The sequence below is a fragment of the Haliotis asinina genome, chromosome 14 (genome assembly GCF_037392515.1).
Source record: "Haliotis asinina isolate JCU_RB_2024 chromosome 14, JCU_Hal_asi_v2, whole genome shotgun sequence".
NCBI lineage: Eukaryota > Metazoa > Mollusca > Gastropoda > Lepetellida > Haliotidae > Haliotis > Haliotis asinina.
Window position 1 is genome coordinate 19371861 of NC_090293.1, and position 22635 is coordinate 19394495.

The 22635-nt window shown below is 38.7% G+C and overlaps 1 protein-coding gene across 1 annotated transcript; it reads right to left on the bottom strand.

Annotated features, from left to right (window-relative positions):
- Nucleotides 1–8721: 8721 nt before the first annotated feature.
- LOC137261912 (retinol dehydrogenase 7-like) lies at nt 8722–22628 on the bottom strand. Its single transcript, XM_067799729.1, has 6 exons — nt 22207–22628; nt 19833–19959; nt 18211–18296; nt 17598–17780; nt 15034–15171; nt 8722–12681 (listed from the first exon to the last, which is right to left on the bottom strand). Exons 1-6 carry the CDS (start codon nt 22523–22525, stop codon nt 12344–12346), a joined length of 1191 nt encoding a protein of 396 aa, XP_067655830.1. The 5' UTR covers nt 22526–22628; the 3' UTR covers nt 8722–12343.
- Nucleotides 22629–22635: the final 7 nt, after the last annotated feature.

Below are 22635 nucleotides of genomic sequence, written 5' to 3' on the forward strand. Positions count from 1 at the left end.
TAAATGACTCCCATGGTAACTACTTGATGGTGTAATACTTGCCATGCTTCTCCAGGTTACCTTTCTATAGATGCGGATGAGGAAGTACGGTAAGTGTTACACCATCAACACAGTGTCTGGACCATCTTTAAGACATAAGCAAGAATATACAAGACCCAGCAACATCTGTGACAGGGTGTGTGTGGCAGGGAAGTACAGTAAGCGTTACACCATCAACACAGTGCCTGGACCATCTTTAAGACATAAGTAAGAATGTACAAGACCCATCAGGATCTGTACCAGGGTGTATCTGGCGGGGAAGTATGGCAAGTGTTACATAATCAGCACACTGTGTGGAGTATCTTTAAGAAACACACAAGGCCAGTCAGGATCTGTAGCAGGGTGTGCCTGGTGGGGGTTCAAGTCTGGACTATCGTTAAGAAAGACAAGAATATACAAGACCCATCTAGGTTTGTGAGAGGATCTGTACCAGGGTGTGTCAGCAGGGGGGTGGGGAAGTATGGCAAGTGTTACGCCATCAACACACTGTCTGGACTAGCTTTAAGAAACAAACAAGACTCACTATCATCTGCACCAGGGTGTGTCAGCAGGGGGGTGGGGAAGTATGGCAAGTGTTGCACCATCAACACACTGTCTGGACTAGCTTTAAGAAACAAACAAGACTCACTAGCATCTGCACCAGGGTGTGTCAGCAGGGGGGTGGGGAAGTATGGCAAGTGTTACGCCATCAACACACTGTCTGGACTAGCTTTAAGAAACAAACAAGACTCACAATCATCTGCACCAGGGTGTGTCAGCAGGGGGGTGGGGAAGTATGGCAAGTGTTACACCATCAACACACTGTCTGGACTAGCTTTAAGAAACAAACAAGACTCACTAGCATCTGTACCAGGGTGTGTCAGCAGGGGAAGTATGGCAAGTGTTACACCATCAACACAGTGTCTCATCGATTTTTAAGACAAGAGCAAGTCCCATCAGCATCTATACCAGGGTGTATCTGGTGAGGAAGTACAGTAAGTGTTGCACAATCAGCACACTGTCTGAACTGTCTTTAAGAAACACACGAATATACAAGATCCAGCTGCATCTGTGCCAGGGTGTATCTGGCAGGGAAGTACAGTAAGCGTTACACCATCAACACAGTGTCTGGACCATCTTTAAGACATAAGCAAGAATGTACAAGACCCAGCAGGATCTGTACCAGGGTGTATCTGGCGGGGAAGTATGGCAAGTGTTACATAATCAGCACACTGTGTGGAGTATCTTTAAGAAACACACAAGGCCAGTCAGGATCTGTAGCAGGGTGTGCCTGGTGGGGGTTCAAGTCTGGACTATCGTTAAGAAAGACAAGAATATACAAGACCCATCTAGGTTTGTGAGAGGATCTGTACCAGGGTGTGTCAGCAGGGGGGTGGGGAAGTATGGCAAGTGTTACACCATCAACACACTGTCTGGACTAGCTTTAAGAAACAAACAAGACTCACTATCATCTGCACCAGGGTGTGTCAGCAGGGGGGTGGGGAAGTATGGCAAGTGTTACACCATCAACACACTGTCTGGACTAGCTTTAAGAAACAAACAAGACTCACTAGCATCTGCACCAGGGTGTGTCAGCAGGGGGGTGGGGAAGTATGGCAAGTGTTACGCCATCAACACACTGTCTGGACTAGCTTTAAGAAACAAACAAGACTCACTAGCATCTGTACCAGGGTGTGTCAGCAGGGGAAGTATGGCAAGTGTAACACCATCAACACAGTGTCTCATCGACTTTTAAGACAAGAGCAAGTCCCATCAGCATCTATACCAGGGTGTATCTGGTGAGGAAGTACAGTAAGTGTTGCACAATCAGCACACTGTCTGAACTGTCTTTAAGAAACGCACGAATATACAAGATCCAGCTGCATCTGTGCCAGGGTGTATCTGGCAGGGAGGTATGGCAAGTGTTACACCATCAACACAGTGCCTGGACCATCTTTAAGACATAAGCAAGAATGTACAAGACCCAGCAGGATCTGTACCAGGGTGTATGTGGCAGGGAAGTATGGCAAGTGTTACATAATCAGCACACTGTGTGGAGTATCTTTAAGAAACACACAAGACCAGTCAGGATCTGTAGCAGGGTGTGCCTGGTGGGAGTTCAAGCACGGTAAGTGTTATGCAATCAGCGACACTGTCTGGACTATCGTTAAGAAAGACAAGAATATACAAGACCCATCTAGGTTTGTAAGAGGATCTGTACCAGGGTGTGTCAGCAGAGGGGTGGGGAAGTATGGCAAGTGTTACACCATCAACACACTGTCTGGACTAGCTTTAAGAAACAAACAAGACTCACTAGCATCTGTACCAGGGTGTGTCAGCAGGGGAAGTATGGCAAGTGTAACACCATCAACACAGTGTCTCATCGATTTTTAAGACAAGAGCAAGTCCCATCAGCATCTATACCAGGGTGTATCTGGTGAGGAAGTACAGTAAGTGTTGCACAATCAGCACACTGTCTGAACTGTCTTTAAGAAACGCAAGAATATACAAGACCCAGCAGCATCTGTGCCAGGGTGTATCTGGCAGGGAAGTACAGTAAGTGTTACACCATCAACACAGTGTCTGGACCATCTTTAAGACATTAGCAAGAATATACAAGACCCAGCAGCATCTGTGCCAGGGTGTATCTGGCAGGGAAGTACAGTAAGTGTTACACCATCAACACAGTGTCTGGACCATCTTTAAGACATAATCAAGAATATACAAGACCCAGCAGGATCTGTACCAGGGTGTATCTGGCAGGGAGGTATGGCAAGTGTTACACCATCAACACAGTGTCTGGACCATCTTTAAGACATTAGCAAGAATATACAAGACCCAGCAGGATCTGTACCAGGGTGTATCTGGCAGGGAGGTATGGCAAGTGTTACACCATCAACACAGTGCCTGGACCATCTTTAAGACATTAGCAAGAATATACAAGACCCAGCAGGATCTGTACCAGGGTGTATCTGGCGGGGAAGTATGGCAAGTGTTACACCATCAACACAGTGTCTGGACCATCTTTAAGACATTAGCAAGAATATACAAGACCCAGCAGGATCTGTACCAGGGTGTATCTGGCGGGGAAGTATGGCAAGTGTTACACCATCAACACAGTGTCTGGACCATCTTTAAGACATTAGCAAGAATATACAAGACCCAGCAGGATCTGTACCAGGGTGTATCTGGCAGGGAAGTACAGTAAGTGTTACACCATCAACACAGTGTCTGGACCATCTTTAAGACATAAGCAAGAATATACAAGACCCAGCAGCATCTGTACCAGGGTGTATCTGGCAGGGAAGTATGGCAAGTGTTACACCATCAACACAGTGTCTGGACCATCTTTAAGACATAAGCAAGAATGTACAAGACCCAGCAGGATCTGTACCAGGGTGTATCTGGCGGGGAAGTATGGCAAGTGTTACACCATCAACACAGTGCCTGGACCATCTTTAAGACATTAGCAAGAATATACAAGACCCATCAGGATCTGTACCAGGGTGTATCTGGCAGGGAGGTATGGCAAGTGTTACACCATCAACACAGTGCCTGGACCATCTTTAAGACATTAGCAAGAATGTATAAGACCCAGCAGGATCTGTACCAGGGTGTATCTGGCAGGGAGGTATGGCAAGTGTTACACCATCAACACAGTGCCTGGACCATCTTTAAGACATAAGCAAGAATATACAAGACCCATCAGGATCTGTACCAGGGTGTATCTGGCAGGGAAGTATGGCAAGTGTTACATAATCAGCACACTGTGTGGAGTATCTTTAAGAAACACACAAGACCAATCAAGATTTGTAGCAGCGTGTGCCTGGTGGGGGTTCAAGTACAGTAAGTGTTATGCAATCAGCGACACTGTCTGGACTATCGTTAAGAAAGACAAGAATATACGAGACCCATCTAGGTCTGTAAGAGGATCTGTACCAAGGTGTGTCAGCAGGGGGGTGGGGAAGTATGGCAAGTGTTACACCATCAACACACTGTCTGGACTAGCTTTAAGAAACACAGGAATATACAAGACACATCAGAATCTGTTCCTGGGGGTGTCAGCTGGGGAACCATGGGAAGTGTTACAGCATCAAGACAGTGTTTGGTAAATCTTCAAGACAAGTTCATAAATAAACAAGACCCATGATGATCTATTCCAAAAGAAAGAGGTGGAAGCAAGACAAGAAATACCCCATAAACATGACGTACATGCTGTCTTTTGCAGCCAAAAATAAACTAACTAAATAGAAATTAAAAAATAAAGAAACAAGTACCACTGACCTGCACCACAGAGTACTGGAGAAGAAGCATGACCCACCACTGAAGTCCAAATCATCTGTGATACTATACCAAGAAAATGGAAAGACACACCTTTTTCAGTATTGTAACTGGAAATATTAAGCGTTAGTTGGTGTAATAAAATATAAACTGTGGTCCTTTTTGCCTCCATACTCATTCCATATTAATATGGATTTATTTCATTTGAGTTCTTGTACTGACATGTTTTTTCACAACACTATTTATCTTGAGTAAAAGCTAGATAGTTTACTAATGACTTCTTTATTCTATTAAAATGTGATGTTTCAGACAAAATACTGGACAGCATATGATGGAATGATGCATTTGATGAAGAAAGGCTAAACAACGTAAGTATGTGCCCAGTGACATGACAATAAAGACCTTACAAGAGGAGCACTTACAAGGCACCAATCACCTCACCTTCATGAGTCTATCACACTAAAAAGGTCATCAACATCTGCCTCCAAATGACTTCTTGGGAAAAGAATTCAATTGCCATCCCACATTAACCCACAACCACACCAATCAGTTGCACCACATTCGAACAAGAAGTCTGCTTTCAGCCTTGTTTCAGTCAAACAACTTACATTTTGTGACCAAGGAAATGAAATTTCAATACCACACGCATGGACCTGTTTCAGGCCCTTGATCAGCAAATCTTACTACTAGAGGAAATATCATCAAAATGAGCAACAAGACCATCACTGAAAAGCAGATGAACCTTCTGGCCTAAGTACTACCATTCAACTACGTTATCAACATCAAAAAGATGGCTCCAGTACAGTGAGCGAGTGAGTTTTAGTTTTACGCTTCTTTTAGCAATATTCCAGCAATATCATGGAGGGGACACAAGAAAATTGGCTTCACACATTGAACCCATGTGGGGAATCAAACCCAGGTCTTCAGCATGGACAGCGAACACTTTAACCACTAGGCTACCCTCCTGCCCGGCTCCAGTATAGAGTACTAAATAGTGTCCTCCCTTACTGCAAAATATCTTTTCAAGATAGGATATAAAGATGGGTCCCCAGTGTGTACTAAAAGTAAAGAATTTGATTGTGATATCATACACTTATTCTAGTATTGTAAACATGTCAACTCTTTATGGACTGATATTCAACACCGCATAAACAATGTTGCAGAAACTAGATAATAAAGAGAATTGTCAATAAAAAGAATGTTGTTTTGGGATTTCCTGTTAACAACAATGACCCTCTAAATGCTAAATCTGGTGATAAACGACCTCATTTTTAAATCATATTTCCACCATAGACAGTTGAGTCATGAAGTTATCTAGAAGAGTTGACAAACTACTATGATATTACTGCTTGTAAAGTAATAGCATATTCAACTTGTGATTATAATATGTGTACTAACTTACGGTCCAGCTGTCAACGATTATTTGTTTGACATTGTGAATGATGCAACATCATTCATTTCTTATGCCACATCAACTTGTCATATACATTGTTCAAGTCAACTGTAGCCTAATCATTGATGTGTAATGTGTCCATGTATACAATAATAAGAAAAAAGAAAAAGAAAAGGTCATCACAAACAGAAGGATTGACTACACCACTAAATGCTGAAATCAGTTCAACAGCCAGTTCACAAACACCCAGCATGACAACTGCTATGAAACAAGATGTCACTGACAAGAACATCACCATTGCTTCAGCCAACAAGGCTACGTCCACAGTCATCTCTCACTTAACTTGCCAGACAAATGAACAAAACAATCCACTGCCTACTGCATGATAAAGAATGATCCCACTCCAAAACTAACAATATACTATCGCCACCTTGCCCAAACCCTTTATACCAGAGCTACAACAAAAATATAAAGGAGAAAGGTTGGCACAGCACAGGTAAACAAACCTTTAACTTAGTCGGCACATGTGTACATGCCTCGCATAAACCTGGCTGTGCCTATTTGCATTCCTCCCTCGTCATGAATAGTGAGCTGTGATGATAGTGATGATAGTTTGTTAAATAACTTTTTTATTTTCAGGACATAAATTCTGAAAAATCTGTTAGAGTTGGTCATGTGTTTTGATTGTTATCAGCGTAGACAAAGTGTTAAGAACGGGCCTTAGTTTGCAGGGCTACGAACATTATGAGAATAACTGGACTGTAATGTATATGCCGAAATGAAAGAGCGAAAGACAGGAACCACCTGCCCTGATTAGTCTCTATAACATCACTGACCAAAAGGTAGCCGATGCAGTTCAATTTTGTTAATCCTCCTTAGATGAGAATACACTGTGCCATGTTATTTCACTTTATATTCTATATTAAACACTTGCATCACAAGATAAAGAAGTTGTCCATTTTCCTTTGCTTTAACAGACTTCTGACATGCCAATCAAATAGTTGATAGAACAGTATAATTTATGACCAAAAAGTCCATTGACTCATGAACAAGCATTGTCATTTGAAAAAGCTTAAATGTAACAAAAGTGATTTATCACTCACCCGGTGAAGATACTACAGTGTAGATATTTTTACGGCAAATATTACACTAGTGTAATACCGCTTCACGTATGATGTCAAAGTGGTTCAAAGTTGTGACGTCACAATGCTAATGTCGCTGTCGCAATTTTACTAGACCTTGCTTGAAAGCTGAAAGTCCTCATACTGTAGGCAATTTCGTGGCAGTTTCTGTCAATTTATGTTGGTGAGTAATAAACACAATACTAAACTCGCATCCATGAAATACCATTTTTATTAAACTCATTAAAGATTTGGTATCAAACTTGCTTTCGCTCGTTTGATACAAAAATCAGTAACCCATTTAATAAAAATGGTACTACATGGAAGGTTGCTTAGTATCCTCTATATATGAGATTACACTTTCTCAGTTAAGGACTAATTCCTGTACTTTTGCTGGGTTGAGCCCCCATCAGGGAAAGTCCCATAGCCTTACTTAAGAAAAAGTAATCCCAAATACAAAACTTGTTATGATTGTACTCAACATTTTTTCTTGACTTTCTATTCTTGGTTAGCCACTCCAGGGCACAAACTGAAAATATACAAGACTGATCATATCACACTCAGGGATATTGTTTGTGTGTAGACAACAACAATGCAAACATAATTCCAAATATACAAACTAAATGAGTGAGTTTTCGTTTTATGGCACTTTAGAAATATTCCAGCAATATCATGGCTGGGGACACCAGAAATGGTTTTCGCACACTGGACCCATGTTAGGAAGTGACCTCAGTTCTTAGTCATGATGAGAGAACATTTTCACTACTTGGGTACCACACCAGCCCTTATCTACTATGAAAGAATCAGCGTAAAAAAATGTTTCAGACATTAAAAACCAGGAAAAATAAAAATGCCAAAATCTGGAAATAGCAAAAGGCACCACTTTGGCGTCTACCTAACATATCAGTCAAGTTCTGCAAAAAAAACTATTAAAACGTTTTCAAGTTGCATAAGAATTGTTTCCATGGAAACCTAGAAAAAAAAAATGACAAAAATCTGTAAATAGCAAAAGGCACCACTTTAGGTTCTGATTGAAAAACCTACCAAGTTCTGCAGAAGAATGTTAAACGTTTTTTCAGTTATGCTCCATAAACAAAGCCCGCCCCTCTCATTAGGGAGGATCAAAACGATTCCATGGAAACCAAAACAGATACAATTCTGATAAATTCTGTAAATAGCAAAAGGCACAACCTTAGGTTCAGTATATTATATCTACTAATTTTGGTCTAAAAATATTGAACGTTTTTTGAGTAATGCTCCAGAAACAAACTGATTACGGACAGACGGGCAGACAGACAAGGCATCACCTATATCTTACATGCTGTGGGGATAAAAATTGATGGTTTTGAAAGAACAAATAACCGGCATAAAACTCAGAGTGGTCTTGAAATGTTTAGGAACCAACATTTCAGTATGTCATGGTGTGTTCAAATGCGTCCACAAATTGTTCACCAGCTTGACAGAGAATAGCCATGAAGCAGTGTGAATACAGGTAGTGATTAGTAACAAGATCACAGGAAATTCTAGTTAATTGTGATTGAAACCGAAAACGTATTGCTTTCTTGCTTTGGTGACATTTTGTTTCAATGTGGACTCTTCCACCGATCTCAAGCTTGTCATTGAGAATGGCGTAAATCACAGGCTTTTCTATTTTCTCAATGCAAAATCACTAGAATCTGTTAATGGTGCACAAAGACAGATGAATCACGTGTAAACTGAAAGTCTTTCTTTTCATAGCAGTAATATCAAAACCAGATGTATTTAATAATGACAAAAACCCTAAATGCTGCTCATTTAAAAAAGAAAAGCACAAAACATTGACGACTTTCCATGACTGAACTTGTTCCAGAATTTAAAGCAGGATGCAGGATCACATTGAAAGCAAGGAAAGAATCACAAAAATATTAATCAACGATGTCTGATTTTATTGCAGTGAAGCATTCAAGCGGAATAGGCAAAATAATATGGATCAGGCGAATGTTAATGCTCCAATACAAGCCTGGTACAATGCATCATGATTGGAGGATATGAAACTGATAGAAACATCATGATAGGACAGCTTTCTTCCAACAGGAATGCAATCAAAGGTATTACCACAATATTGTACCATAATATTAGATCACAGTATCAGTCCTCTGTAATTCAAATTCTTATTTGCATGTAAAGAAAATCAAAGGTAATGATTCAAGAAGAACTATTAAGGAGGTCTGATTCTTATGCTTCTTTCATATTCAGTCAATATCTATTTAATGCCATCACAGGCAGTCCTGAACTTTTCTGAAGCGGTACAGAAAATATTTTTGTCATAATTACAAATTTTCAAGACATATCCTCATCAATCAATGCATCATTTCATGACCTGTATCACAACACAGCAGAACTGAATGTAGTATTATCTATACATTATAATAGTAGCTCATCCTCTGTCTCTGAGCTGCAGTGGCAAAGATGCCAACCCCAAAATGCTGCAAATAGTAGTTTCAATGTTCAAAATTAGTAGTTTGACCATAAAATTAGTAGTCAACTACATACACAAAATCATGATGGATTCTGAGAAAAACATTAATGATATTACGGTCACATGGTTAAATTGTATCAGCAGGAACCAAATGTGTCAAATTGAAAAGGTATTGAAATCAGCTTCGCTAAAACTACGTTTGCTACTTGCAATCATTCCAGTTCAAATATGTCATTAAATATGATGAATGGAAGGTATGTGAAGTCCGAAAATGTATTTCATCGTTGAAAAGATTTTTTTGTCTATATCTCTGAATTTTAATGCATTTTATTCAAATTTCGTAGGATTTCTAGTGGAGTTTGAAGTTAAAATTTGTAGAGGTTGGCATCTCTGAAGTGGGGTAGCCTAGTGGTTAGAGATTCGCATGTAATGCCGTTAGCTCCGTTTGAATCCCCACATGGGCATAATGTGTGAAGACTGCTCCTGGTGTCCACCGCAGTGATTTTGCTGGAATGTTGCTTTAAGTGGTATAAAACCCAACTACCTCACTCACACTGTCTCTGAAATATAGGTTTTGAAGAACAATGGACAAAATTTTAATAATTCACCCCAAACAAAATGAAGGAATTTAGTACTGTTTAGCATTTTAATGAAGAAAATTCTGAAAATTATTTCTGTTAGGTACTTTTCAAGTATTTGAGTATGGTTTTATGACACTTTTACCAATATTCTTGGAATATCAATATGCGGGACACCAGAAATGGGCTTCCCACATTGTACCCATGTGAAGATTCAAACCAGAGTCTTTGGCATGGTGAGCGAACACTAGGCAACCAAATCCAACATATAACCTTTAAGTAAGCATGCAGAATGACTGGCTGGAATAAGACCATTAAGTGATACAGTGGTTGACAGTTGCAGTGTATAAATCCTGTCTTATTTACTTGCATAAATAAGTACATATATTATTATTGTCTGTAAAATTCCAATATCACACCTGGGTACATACAGAAAGGGTCTCATACATTTTACCCATGTGGGCATTGGAATCTGGTCCTTTGGTATCACATGTAAAAGATTTACCCATGTCAAGCGGCGGTTTCACATGTAAAATGTATCATTTTACTTACTTGTTACCATGGAGATATTAAGATATTCATTACATTCAGCTGTGGAATTTTAGTATTGACTAGGCATTTATCTACAACATTAAAAGTATCAAGTCAGCAAACATGAAACAGCTGACCTATGTTTGAACAATGGAAACAAATGTAAATCAAAACATTAAATGTATCTGAATAATTAATTTAGTTTAAAGGCGGAACAAGGGAAATAAACAAAAACTGCTGAAACCACTTGTACATGTATACAAAATATATACCCCATGTAATCAAATTCTCATCTTTAAAATATTAAAAAAAAAACATTATACAGATACTGGTGCAGAAAGCTTCATGAAAACATATCAGCAAGCAAAAAGATTTCCGAAGCAAGCAGCTTTAAAGTCAAACATCAGAAATGTCAATCCTATATTTACCTGCTTCACTGGTCTGTACTCCAATACAGACAACCACTAAACAAGACTTCATACTCAACATCAAACACAACATGAAAATAAAACTGGACTTCATCCTCTAGACTTTGTGGCATAATGCTGATATCATAACAATGATATGTCAATTAATCATGGCAGAACGGGCAGTGCAAAAACTGAAAAAAAAAAAAAAATTAAAAAAAAAATTTAAAAAATGCTGGCACATCACGGTTTTGAAACAACCAATAATTCAACATGAATGCTTACCATAAAAGCATGGCTTAAATGATTTAATTTGCATGATAACTGGTATTTCACTAATTCACTAATTCAATAATTTCACTGGACAACAAACGTGAAAGAAAAAAGAACGGTTGATGACTGGGAAATCAACCAAAGCTAATGAACTGATCAAAGAGATTATTGTTTAAAAGGTTTGACTGAACACTTTGATTTAGATGAAGGAGGAGTGATATTCAGGAAAATGCAAGCAGCAGGACTAGTCCTAAATATAATTAAACTCATTCATGAAAAGTGGTTCCAACCTTAAAATGACTCACTTCTGCATGACACGTTAAAGACAACAAAAAAATAGAATACCTAGACTATTGAAATATATATACAACCAAGTAAGCCGATATTAAAATGGCTTTAAAATATACAGAGCTCCATTACGATATGATAGTGTTTGCTTGACACAGTTATGAATACAGAACAGTGTCTCACCATGCTCACTGAACAATGTAAATGAAATTAATATGTCAAGTTTGTTTTCCTATTAATAAGTTAATAAGTTGTCCATACACTCTAAGTAAACTCACACACATACATACATGACTTTTGACAATAACTTATAACACTTGATGAACCATGAACACGTGGACGAATAAAGAGTTATCCCCCTTGTGCCAGATCACCATTTTCCAAAAGCAAGTGTATCATCTGTATTCAGGACGTTCACAACCTTTGCTAGCAGCAGCATGAAATGTGAAAGGAAACATTTCTACACTTATTTTCAGTCAATGAAGCATCAAAGGACATAATTAATGAAACAATATTGACAAATGTACATTTCATTTCTGACTTTAAGTTCACCCTCAAAGATCAACTTAATACAACCTTATTCTACCTTCATTATTTAAAAACTTAGAGATTTTCTTCAAAATTTAACACACTAAAAGAATATATTTGACTGGTTCTCCACAATCTTTGTTTGTTTGAACATGTGCAATCAAGGTATCTTAACAAAAGACAGGCCTATAATGGTCTTTTAGCCTGCAATATCAAGTCCTAAACAATAAGCAATGCCAGAAAAAATATTGGTATGACATCAAGAAACTTCCAACAAGTCACCATGCTGGATCTGTTCAGCTTCAATAACTATAGGTATTTCTTTCCTGTACATTCTGCTTACATTACTGCGACACAAGGGGAACAAAGATATCACTAACATTTCATAAATGGCAGTCTTAACAAGTATTGATATGCTACAAAAACATATCACAACAAACGGTAGCACTTGCATGATCCTTATCCACTCATTCCTGTAATCCAACTGGCTGTATTGTCCAAGGAATGATGCCAATCGCTCGTGATACTTTGTCTGCTAACCAGACAGGAAGGAGAGGATATATATTCAACATAATGTCAGCACCAGTGCCACAGGGGTAACGTTCCCGAGGACGCTTGGATAAAAGTCCGCTTCGCATGCAGCGAGTGACGGGAGTCAAGTCGGCTGGGTATCGCTGAGCTGATGCCAAGATATGAGAATATGTGGAGTAAAGATAATCTTGTCCATATGTTGCACGTGTCTTTTCGTCAAGTGAATTCCATACTTCGTCTCTCCGGCTCTTGATAACATGTTCCTGCATATTACCTATGGGTAAAGAGAAACATGCGATCCTTAAACATTTATATTTGATTTAATCACATATATAGTGGCAGTCTGTAACAACTTAGTCAGGACCAGACAATCCAGTGATCAACAGCATGAGCTTTGACCTACACAACGGCTATATGATAGTGATAGTATGTGTCAACTAAGTGAGTGAGCCTGACCATCTGATCCTTTTAGTCGCCTCTTACGACAAGCAAGGGTGACTGAAGACCATTTCAGACCTGGATCTTTATGGGTAGTAAATATCAGCAAGCTCGGTGACCTAGTAAGACAAAAGTATTTCAGTTCCACATCGTCAAGGAGCAAGTGGAAACTGGAGAAAGACAGCACCATTTTGCTGACAATTCTTGTGAAATGGGCAACAAATGGATGCGATTCAATTAAAAAATTCTCATGCCTTCAAACTTCAATGACTGACAACTGACACCTTATGACTTTCAAACAATCGTTACAGAGACGTTTTACATTTCCGTCTGATTATTAGTGTCATACCACCACATAGTAGGAATACTGGCGAGTACAGTGTTATAAAAAGATGCTTTACACTAGAATAATAGTTAAAATACAGAATACTTGACCTTTGACTATGGTCTATATATGCCAGCATGAAATAACCATTCCCAATTCTTTACAGTAACAGCTTACTGGGTTTTTTGTCAACGTTATTTATGAAACATGGGGAAGCATGTATGGTTCCTGTTCTCCATTTAATGATACTGAGCATCCCTAGATGGATTCTAATCATATCATGATGTGCTTTTCAAAACCACAGGATCCGTGAAGGTCTGGGGTAGAATAGGCCTTCAGCAACCAATGATTGCCATAAAAGGCGACTATGCTTGTCATAAGTAGGGCCTAATGGGATCAGGCAGTCAGACTCACTGACTTGGTTGACACATGTCATCGGTTCCCAGTTGCTCAGGTCAATGCTCATGCTGTTGATCACTGGATTGTCTAGTCCAGATTCTATTATTTACAGACCAACGCCATGCAGCTGGAATATTGCTGAGTGCGGCGTAAAACTAAACCCACTCACTCAGAACCCCAGAATATCAGTGGAAGTCTTAAGATGCTTATAAGCTTATAACTCTCAGGACTATTGTTTAGATTGCAAACAACTGAGAATTTGACACATCCAGAAGTATAGAGCAAATGTTTGCTAGGTTTGAATGTGAATCTGACACAACCTGGCACTGATACAACTAAGTTGGGACTGTACTTGCTAAATGGTTCAGTTTGTTAGACTGTAAGCTGCCTACCATTGCACTTTTCCAGCTATATGATACAGGGCTCAATTTAGTGCTCTGTTACTTGCAATGGTGCAACCCAAATAATACAATAAATGCAACCTAGTCATTTGTCTAACTTGCACCAGGTGAGTAGGTAAACTTTTGAATAAAACATCTAAATAATTCAAAAGTATATTTCTTTCATTACACATTGCCATAAAAGCAATGCATCTGTAACTTGTCTGGTGCAACTAGGTGTTTATCTTACGTTGCACCTTGTGCAAGTAGGTCAACATCTCTGTAATTCAGTCCTGTGATAGAAGCTTTCAGCAGGGGTGAAAATTACCCTTCCCAGTCCAATCTATTATTCTGTTGAACATGCAAATTTGACTTTCCAATGTTAATTATGTTTGTTATTTTGAAAAATCAACAAGAAAATTGGCCAGTGCAGTGGAAAAATTATCAGGGCATGTGATTTAATATGTGCCACTGTACCAGAGTACACAAGCAATCTTATAGTTATATCCACCCCTTTTCGTGTCTGAACCAGACAATCCTGCAATTAATGTTACAAGCAAAGATCCTCAATGTTGGGTCACAATGACATGCTCTCAGCCAAGCCACCAAGTCTGATAACCCAATGCCTTTGGTTCACACATGTTCACAACTATTAAAACTAAGATTCCCTTGAGAGACCCAGCATAACAAATGGTTTCATCATTATGTCCCACTCTGCTCTGAAGCCTTCACCCCTGTAGATACTACGATCAAATATATGATGCAGATGTCATTTGGGACAATGTCCAATCATAGACAAACACTGGCTTTATTGAAGGCATTGCAGGAATACATGAACGTCTCTGAAATTATCATGATGACATCTTATTGCAGTAGATTCTGTAATTCAGCATAAAATTTAAACAAATAAAACAGACTTAGCAGTAGGTCATTCTGCAAATGAGAAATTAGATATTAATATTAATTTGGGACAAGTCTGAGAAATATGTTGATTCAGGAAAGAAACAGCAAGCTCACGAAAACACTGTTACCTCCATACATAACAATCAGTTAAATATTTTACATGCACATGATATGCACAAACCTGTAAAAAATCCTGTAGGTTCTATAATAGCCACATGGACCCCCCACTTCCTCATCTCCTGGCGAAGTGTGTCGGAATATGCCACCAATGCATGTTTAGACATGCTGTAGGCACCATTGCCTTCCATGGAGATTCGACCTGAAGAAAATACACAGGACAGTAAGATGACAGGAAACTAACACTGGATTCCACATAACACACTATTTACACTCTAATATCAGTCTTTGAGACCATTAGTTCAGACCAATAAACTTGAGACCAATTGCTGGAAAATCATTCTTGCTTTATTATTGAATTCAGTGTTGTTTTCTGGACATACTTAACAAGGACAAGATATAGGATATAGGATATAGGATAAGATATAGGATAAGATATAAGATATAAGATATAGGATATAGGATATAGGATAAGATATAGGATATAGGATATAGGATAAGATATAGGATATAGGATAAGATATAGGATTTAGGATAAGATATAGGAAATAGGATATAGGATAAGATATGATATAGGATATAGGATATAGGATATAGGATATAGGATATAGGATAAAGGATATTTATATAGCGCACACATCCACACACTAGTGCATACTAAAGGCGCTGGCATTGTATCAGTTTATTGAGGCTCTCTCATCCTAACAGCTGGGTGGACTGGGACACATAGTCACAGTACTTTGTCCAAGTTCACAGCACTTTGCTGTGCCCGCAACTAGGTGTTTTCACATATTTATGTGGCAACAATCTGGTCATATACCAATGGATTCTTGGGCATACTAGTATTTAACCAAGCAGAATTTTACAAAACTGTTTCCAGACTTGAGGCACAGATTCCATGCAAATAACGTCACTCTTTGGGGCGGTATAGATGAGGTTGATAAAGCAATAAGAAATGTAGGGAAAATCAAACTGGAACTTTATGTCAGACTCAGAGCTTAAATTCACACAAATTTGGGGAAAAAAAGTTGTGATTAATTCAATGCAAATGTGTGTACAGCGCACTCTGTCCAACTCTGACTCTGGTTTTTCTTCGGATTGCTGTATAAATATGACTGAACTTAGTCCTGAAGTAATCCTTCTTTGCTGTCATAATGAAAAAAACATGTATCTCGGACTCTCGTGAATTCAGATTTCAGAGCAGAGGCAGTCCAAAAAGGTAACTTTTAGTGTAGGGAATTGGCTGAAATCTCATATTTGATGACTGCTTCATTACCAGTGAACATTCATCGAAAAAAATTAGTTAGTGTTATTTTTCAGATTGTGATCGATTGTTTGCGCGCTTGGTCACTGCGACCAATCTTCTTCTTTCAATTTATCGGGAACACCACTAGCAGTTACACGTAAAAACATTGTTTTATAATCTGGACTGAACAAGAAGTCTGCTTGGCCAATAAACCTTGAATAAACAGGGAGTAGGAGAGAGAACTTTGACAATGGGCCATTTTCATGCTTATAAACCATTTCGAGAATTTTGAATGGGCCACTGCCACCGCCATCTAGAGCAAACGTCCAAGTTTTAATGTGCCATTTTTCATTCTAATGTGAAAAATGGTCCATGGCCCCTGCCTTTCCCAATCCCTGAATACACCACCCATTGATTGGTTTGGGTATTTTGTCTAGCGGTGAACGCATATTTAACTTTGATGCGATTAGCAATAATCTGCCAATTATAACTGAGATGATTGTAGCAACTTGTAAATAATGGAGTCTGGACTGGCAGTCCACCATCGCAAAGCATGGACATGAATCTATACAAATATGATATGATGACATGCAGCAAAAAGTCATTAAGTCTGACCACATCATCGCATGTGTTGCCCCATACCTCAGCCAGGGGTTTTGAACACAAATGTTAACCATTCTTAGCAGGGTATTCAGGCCATATAAACATTAAGTTCTACTAGCTCAGTTAGGTGGAGATGAGTAAAAAAAAATGCAGACAGACACAAACATATTCTAGTTTTGACAAAACAGATGTTGTATCCACGTTTATACAATGATTTGTATATGTGTTAAATACCCAGCAGTGGGTTCATTGTAACAGATGGTCACAACTTGAGTACTGTGTAACAGCTGATGTGATCAACACATATTGAGTGCTGTTGCCATTAAATGGTCAAATCAGAACGGCTGCGTTTGGAATGTTTGCATTGCCATCTTTGTTTTCATAAACAACAACTTTACAAATGTTTACAAATTTACTGACTCAGTGAAAAATTAAAATGTTAAAAAAATCTGAAAAGCAGTTTATATGTCACTATGATGATCCGAGCTCATTTACTGTTACTAATAAAATAAGCATATTATTTCAAATACCAAATGAGAAAATCCTTTGAAACTTTATCTAAAAAAACTAAAAATACAATAAATTATGGCGAACTCCAGAAGAAAATACACTAATAAAAAAATACTTTCAAACTGGAATGTTTAGCTCATCTCACCATGGTGAACAGACCATACTAATTTTCACTAGACAAGGGATTCAGATTACAGGTTTAAGGCACACACTGTTAGTTTCCAGAAGTTCAATGCCAGCTGGATAAGTGGATAGTACAGATTACAAACCCAATAAACTTGAAACGTTGATGATACGTCCTTTTGCTTGTCGGATCATTGGAAGAACAGATTTTGTAACTCGGACAGCACCAAACAAATTGACATCCATCACACGCCGAATAAGCTTTTCTGAGGTCATCTCCAGCTCAGAGAAGTACCACACGCCTGCATTGTTGACCACTCCCCAAAGACCTGGAACAACACCGACAGTGGAACAAACGCTCACAATAAGCCTTTTCAAATGAGGGTTAGACATATTTCAGTAAGATTCTGCTTCCATATCCTTGTGGCATCTACCATTACACAAGAGAAACACATGTGGAAACATACCTTCTGCATTTCCATATTTTCAATCAGGGACACGCTCTAAGCGCATAACATATATACAGGTTCTATGTACAATAAAGTTGGTGTTCATGTGAAGAGATGAGTTTTGAGCATGGACTTACAGACTGGCAGTGATGGAGAGGTTTTAAGATCTGATGGTAGTGAGTGAATCAAGTCTGTGTAAATAGTTATTGTTGCTTCAAGAAGTTAGCATTAAACAAAGACAACACCAACAACAAATGTAAAACCCTGTGGTACTGATGATGTTTATCAGACTGCCAAGACTGTCACATACCTTCTTCTCCCACTTGAGTCTGGATGTAATCAGCTGCAACCTCGATGTCCTTCTCCTTTGTCACATCCAACTGGAGAATATGTACCCTGTAACCATGGTAACAAAGAACCTTCTTTACCATCATTGTCCCATATTGGCACAATAAATACTAAGATGGCCATTGGTATAAAATTAGCAACATATCTAATAAGGACTTGCATTAATGGAAAATACTACACATTAAGTGTAATTCCATGAGTGAAAATGTACCCCAACGAAAATGTCCAAAATAAAATTCGAGAAAATGGCCACTAGTGCTGCACAGGGAGTAGCGGGGTGATTAGATATCTTGACCTGAATTATAAGTCACACCCGCAAAATTTCAGTCACATCGTGAATACAGAAAAGTTATAATTTAATGACAACTAAAGGTAGATTGTAAACACCTGTCACCTAAGGACAGTGAAACAATTATTTTATCACAGATTTAAATTTAAAACTAGAAATTAAATTCAAATCTTTTAAACTAAAGATTGAATTAGTACTACTAATTCATCCATATAATCACTGCCTTATTAGCCTTTTTCTCTATCACAAACTAATCTCATTTGTAAAATAAACAATCAGTCTACCTGGTTTGTTCATTTCTAATATTGAAACAACCAATCAATCTTCAAAGGTTTAAGTGTTATGGAGATTGAAACTAAAACAACAAAAACACTCAGTTTTTAAGAGCTTATCCACACTGAAGTAAACTGCTATTATTTAGGATATATATAATCACATAATGTCCTTTGATGCAACTATGTTGGCAGTTTTCTCGAGGCATAGAGTGTTTTCTCTAGGTTAATAGGCCGTTCTCTGCTGCGCATTGGCCGTTTTCTGGATTTTTTGGGGTCCTATTTTTGCTGTTGTCTTATCTCTGTATCCCAATTCCACTACTGGGGACAGTATCCTTGCGATTCAGTAATTTCATGGAATATGGTATACCCTTTGCATGTGTATGAGTATTCTTATATTTTCACAATAAAAAAACATTATGCACAATAGCAAAGCTCTCAAAATTCTCAAATTAGCCTAAATCTAACCAGTGATATTACTTATTCATGCTGTATAAAAATATGTTTGGGTTGGTATTTATTTGTTCCTTTCACATTTTAAGTGTCAGGTTTTGACATGTAATCAAGCCATGTTACAGCCAGACAAACCTGATACAGACACTATAACAAAGTTACAATGAGTGATATTTGTCACTGTGACCAGAAGAAAACAAAATCCATTCATTTCTCAACACCATTCAAAATATTTTTCCTTCTTATCACATTCATCTTGAGGATATTTAATGTAGAGCATGACAGAGCTGACCACTTTGAACGTGCTGACTATGCATGAGTAACAAGAACAGAAAACTTCAAAAGGTCACCCAGGGACTGAGAAAGGCAGGGGCCATGGGCCATTTTGTACATTTTAATGAAAAACAACACAATACAATTTGGAAGTTTACTATTGCTGCAAGGGCAGTGGCCCATTCTGAATTCAGAAAATGGCTAATAAGCCTGAAAATAGCCCATTGGCAAAGTTCTCCTTCCCAATCCCTAGTCACCAATCATGTTTATGATGTATGACAAGTTTTAGCAGCTTACCTCTGGGAGCATTTGTTTCTTAGCTCTATTGAACCTGGGCTATAACAATCCAAACACCCAGCAAACACACGCATGCCAATACTATCCAATTTTTTCACCAAGGCATTTCCGAAGCCACTGTCACAACCTGAAACAAAATGACACTTAAGAATGAAGATTTTTATGGATATACTTCTAAATGACATTCAAAGAATTAAAATGACACTTGTCATTAGTTGAAATGAGGATCGAGAGTTTTACACTCCTTTATCATTATTTCAGCAACATAGCAGGGCAAACAAAACTTCCCATACTGTACCAGGTTGTGGTGAATCAAACCCAGGCCTTTGGCATAACCATGAACACTTTATCTTCTTGGCTACCCTCACGTCCATTCAAAAATGGATGCGTATAGAGTGTACACATTTTTCGAAATATTCATTACCACTGTGAAACTGTATATTCCAAGCTATATCAATCAAACAGCTGCATGTTAACAACAAACCATTGGCGGTCATGGGAACCAGAGTCACTAATTGGTCATACTGATCAAGAACAAGTTGATTTATGCATCCAAAGGGTGTGACAAATCAATGCTCCATTTGCCTGACATCTAAATATGCTAGATGGAGAGATAAAAAAAAAGACATCCACCACCACAGAATCACAATGATCAGGGTGTTACAGTACAAAATGACATTTGACCCTAAAAATGCCAAAGAAATAAGGTGTCATTGATTGTTGGTCACTCAACATGAGACAACATTACCACATGCTTAAAAGCCACACAGATGTTCATGAATGGTGTTTCAAAGTAGCAGGACATTGTAAGTTTCTGATATCTGTGTGACCCACTGAAAATTCACAGGACTCATAGAATAAAAATTAAACAGCATTTCAGATATAACATTTCATATAACTGGCATTGAAATCGGCTAGATAGCAGTTTACCAGGCGCAGCACCAGCCAATGCCATGGAGCAATCATCTCACATCAGCTGTCTCCCTGTATCGCATATTGCCTCACGTTCCACTGATCATTTCTTTAGAGGCAAAGACCCCAATACAATCCTTAGAGTTAGGGATTGAAGTTAGGGTCAGATACCCTTTACAATACTTAAGAGTTAGGGTTTGGGGTTTAAAGGCACCCTTTACAATTCTTAGGGTATGCGGTTAGGGTGAGGCACTCTCTACCCAGTGTTCACAAATGGTGTTTCAAAGTAACAGGACATTGGGTCCTGTAAGTTTCAGATGTCTGTCTGACCCACTGAAATGTCACAGGACCCACAGAATAAAACTAAACACACATTTCAGATTTAACATTTCTCTTAATTGGCAATGAAATTAATAACATTATATAATGACAAACATAAACATAAATTTATAAACAGTGAACAAGTGCCACATGCCACAAATAAGAACTTCAGACAAAGTTATTGTGATATTTTCAGTCAGACACTGGGGCTAGCAGGTTGGGAACTTCTGTCTGACTGTTGGCAAATCTGCTGGATTCGTGAACACTGTTTACCATCATTAAGGTTGGGGTTTGGGGTTAGGTTTAGACACCCTTTATGATCCTTCGGGTTTGGGGTTAGGGTCAGGTACCCTTTCTAATCTTTTATGGAGCTAACACATCTTCTGAGGCAAACAGGGGGTTTGGGGTTAGACATTACCTTAGGACAGTGAAATTTGATTTAATCTAAATGAAACACATTTCGCGCAATCCGGTTCCCATCACAGTCCATGAAACAATGTCACGAAAAAAAACAAATGGGAAGGGTGTGACATAGTGAGACAGAAACTCGAGAAACAAAACAAATACTACGCTTGCGGAGTGGTTTGTTGTGTTTCTCATGTTTCTGCCTCACTGCTATACTAACGATCTTTTAAACGAGCATTCATTAACTGTGATAGCACTTGTGGTCCCAAGGAAGAGCATCTACTAATTACATCACTAATTAACAAAGCACAATCAGCCCCAGTAATGCTATACAGAAAGAGTGCCCCCTGTAGAGTGCAGTACTCCCTTGATATTATAACCATGTAAAACTTATAAACAGCGAACAATTGTGACATTTAAGATGACAGCTTCAGTAAAAGTCATTGTGAAATATAGTCTGATACTGGGACTGGCAGGTTGTAGATATGCACCTGACTGTCAGTGAATCCTCCAGATTTGTCAGAGGGTCAGACGCAATTCATGATATATTGCTACTGACTTACTTTATCTCCAAAATATTCAGATGACATCTGGACTTTGCAAGGCACTATCACATGATCAGACAGTCACATGATCTCATATTGGGAAAGCCCCGGGAATACCCCGACGCGTTTCCCGGCAAATACACATGTTAACATTCTTTTCTCACCAATGCAAAGTTAACGAACAGGCTTACCTGTGACTAACACGGCCTTGTTCCCGACTGGGAGGTGACTTGCGGGTAGAATCGAGTAAACAAACAGGCATCCTACAGCAAATGTAACTACACCCCCTGGGCCTTTAACAAGAAACTGACATAAAGGTTCTCCTAAAAATAAAACTACTAAACTCAGAAACGATCTGAACCCGAACCGGAATTCGTTTGTAAGGAACTTCGAGAGAACTGCCATTGCAAACACCACCGTGACGCTCGAGTAAAGGACTGAGTAGACGACGATGTCGTCGTGAGTAAATTCGCTCGTTACGTCCATTGTCACGTAGTCATCCAGATCCATAAGCAGGAGATAAGGTCGCTAATTATTAGGATACAATCGGAAACAGTTCGCACACTGCATCTCTCATCTCGCCGCCATTTTACAACAAATGTGCGACGCGATGAAATTAC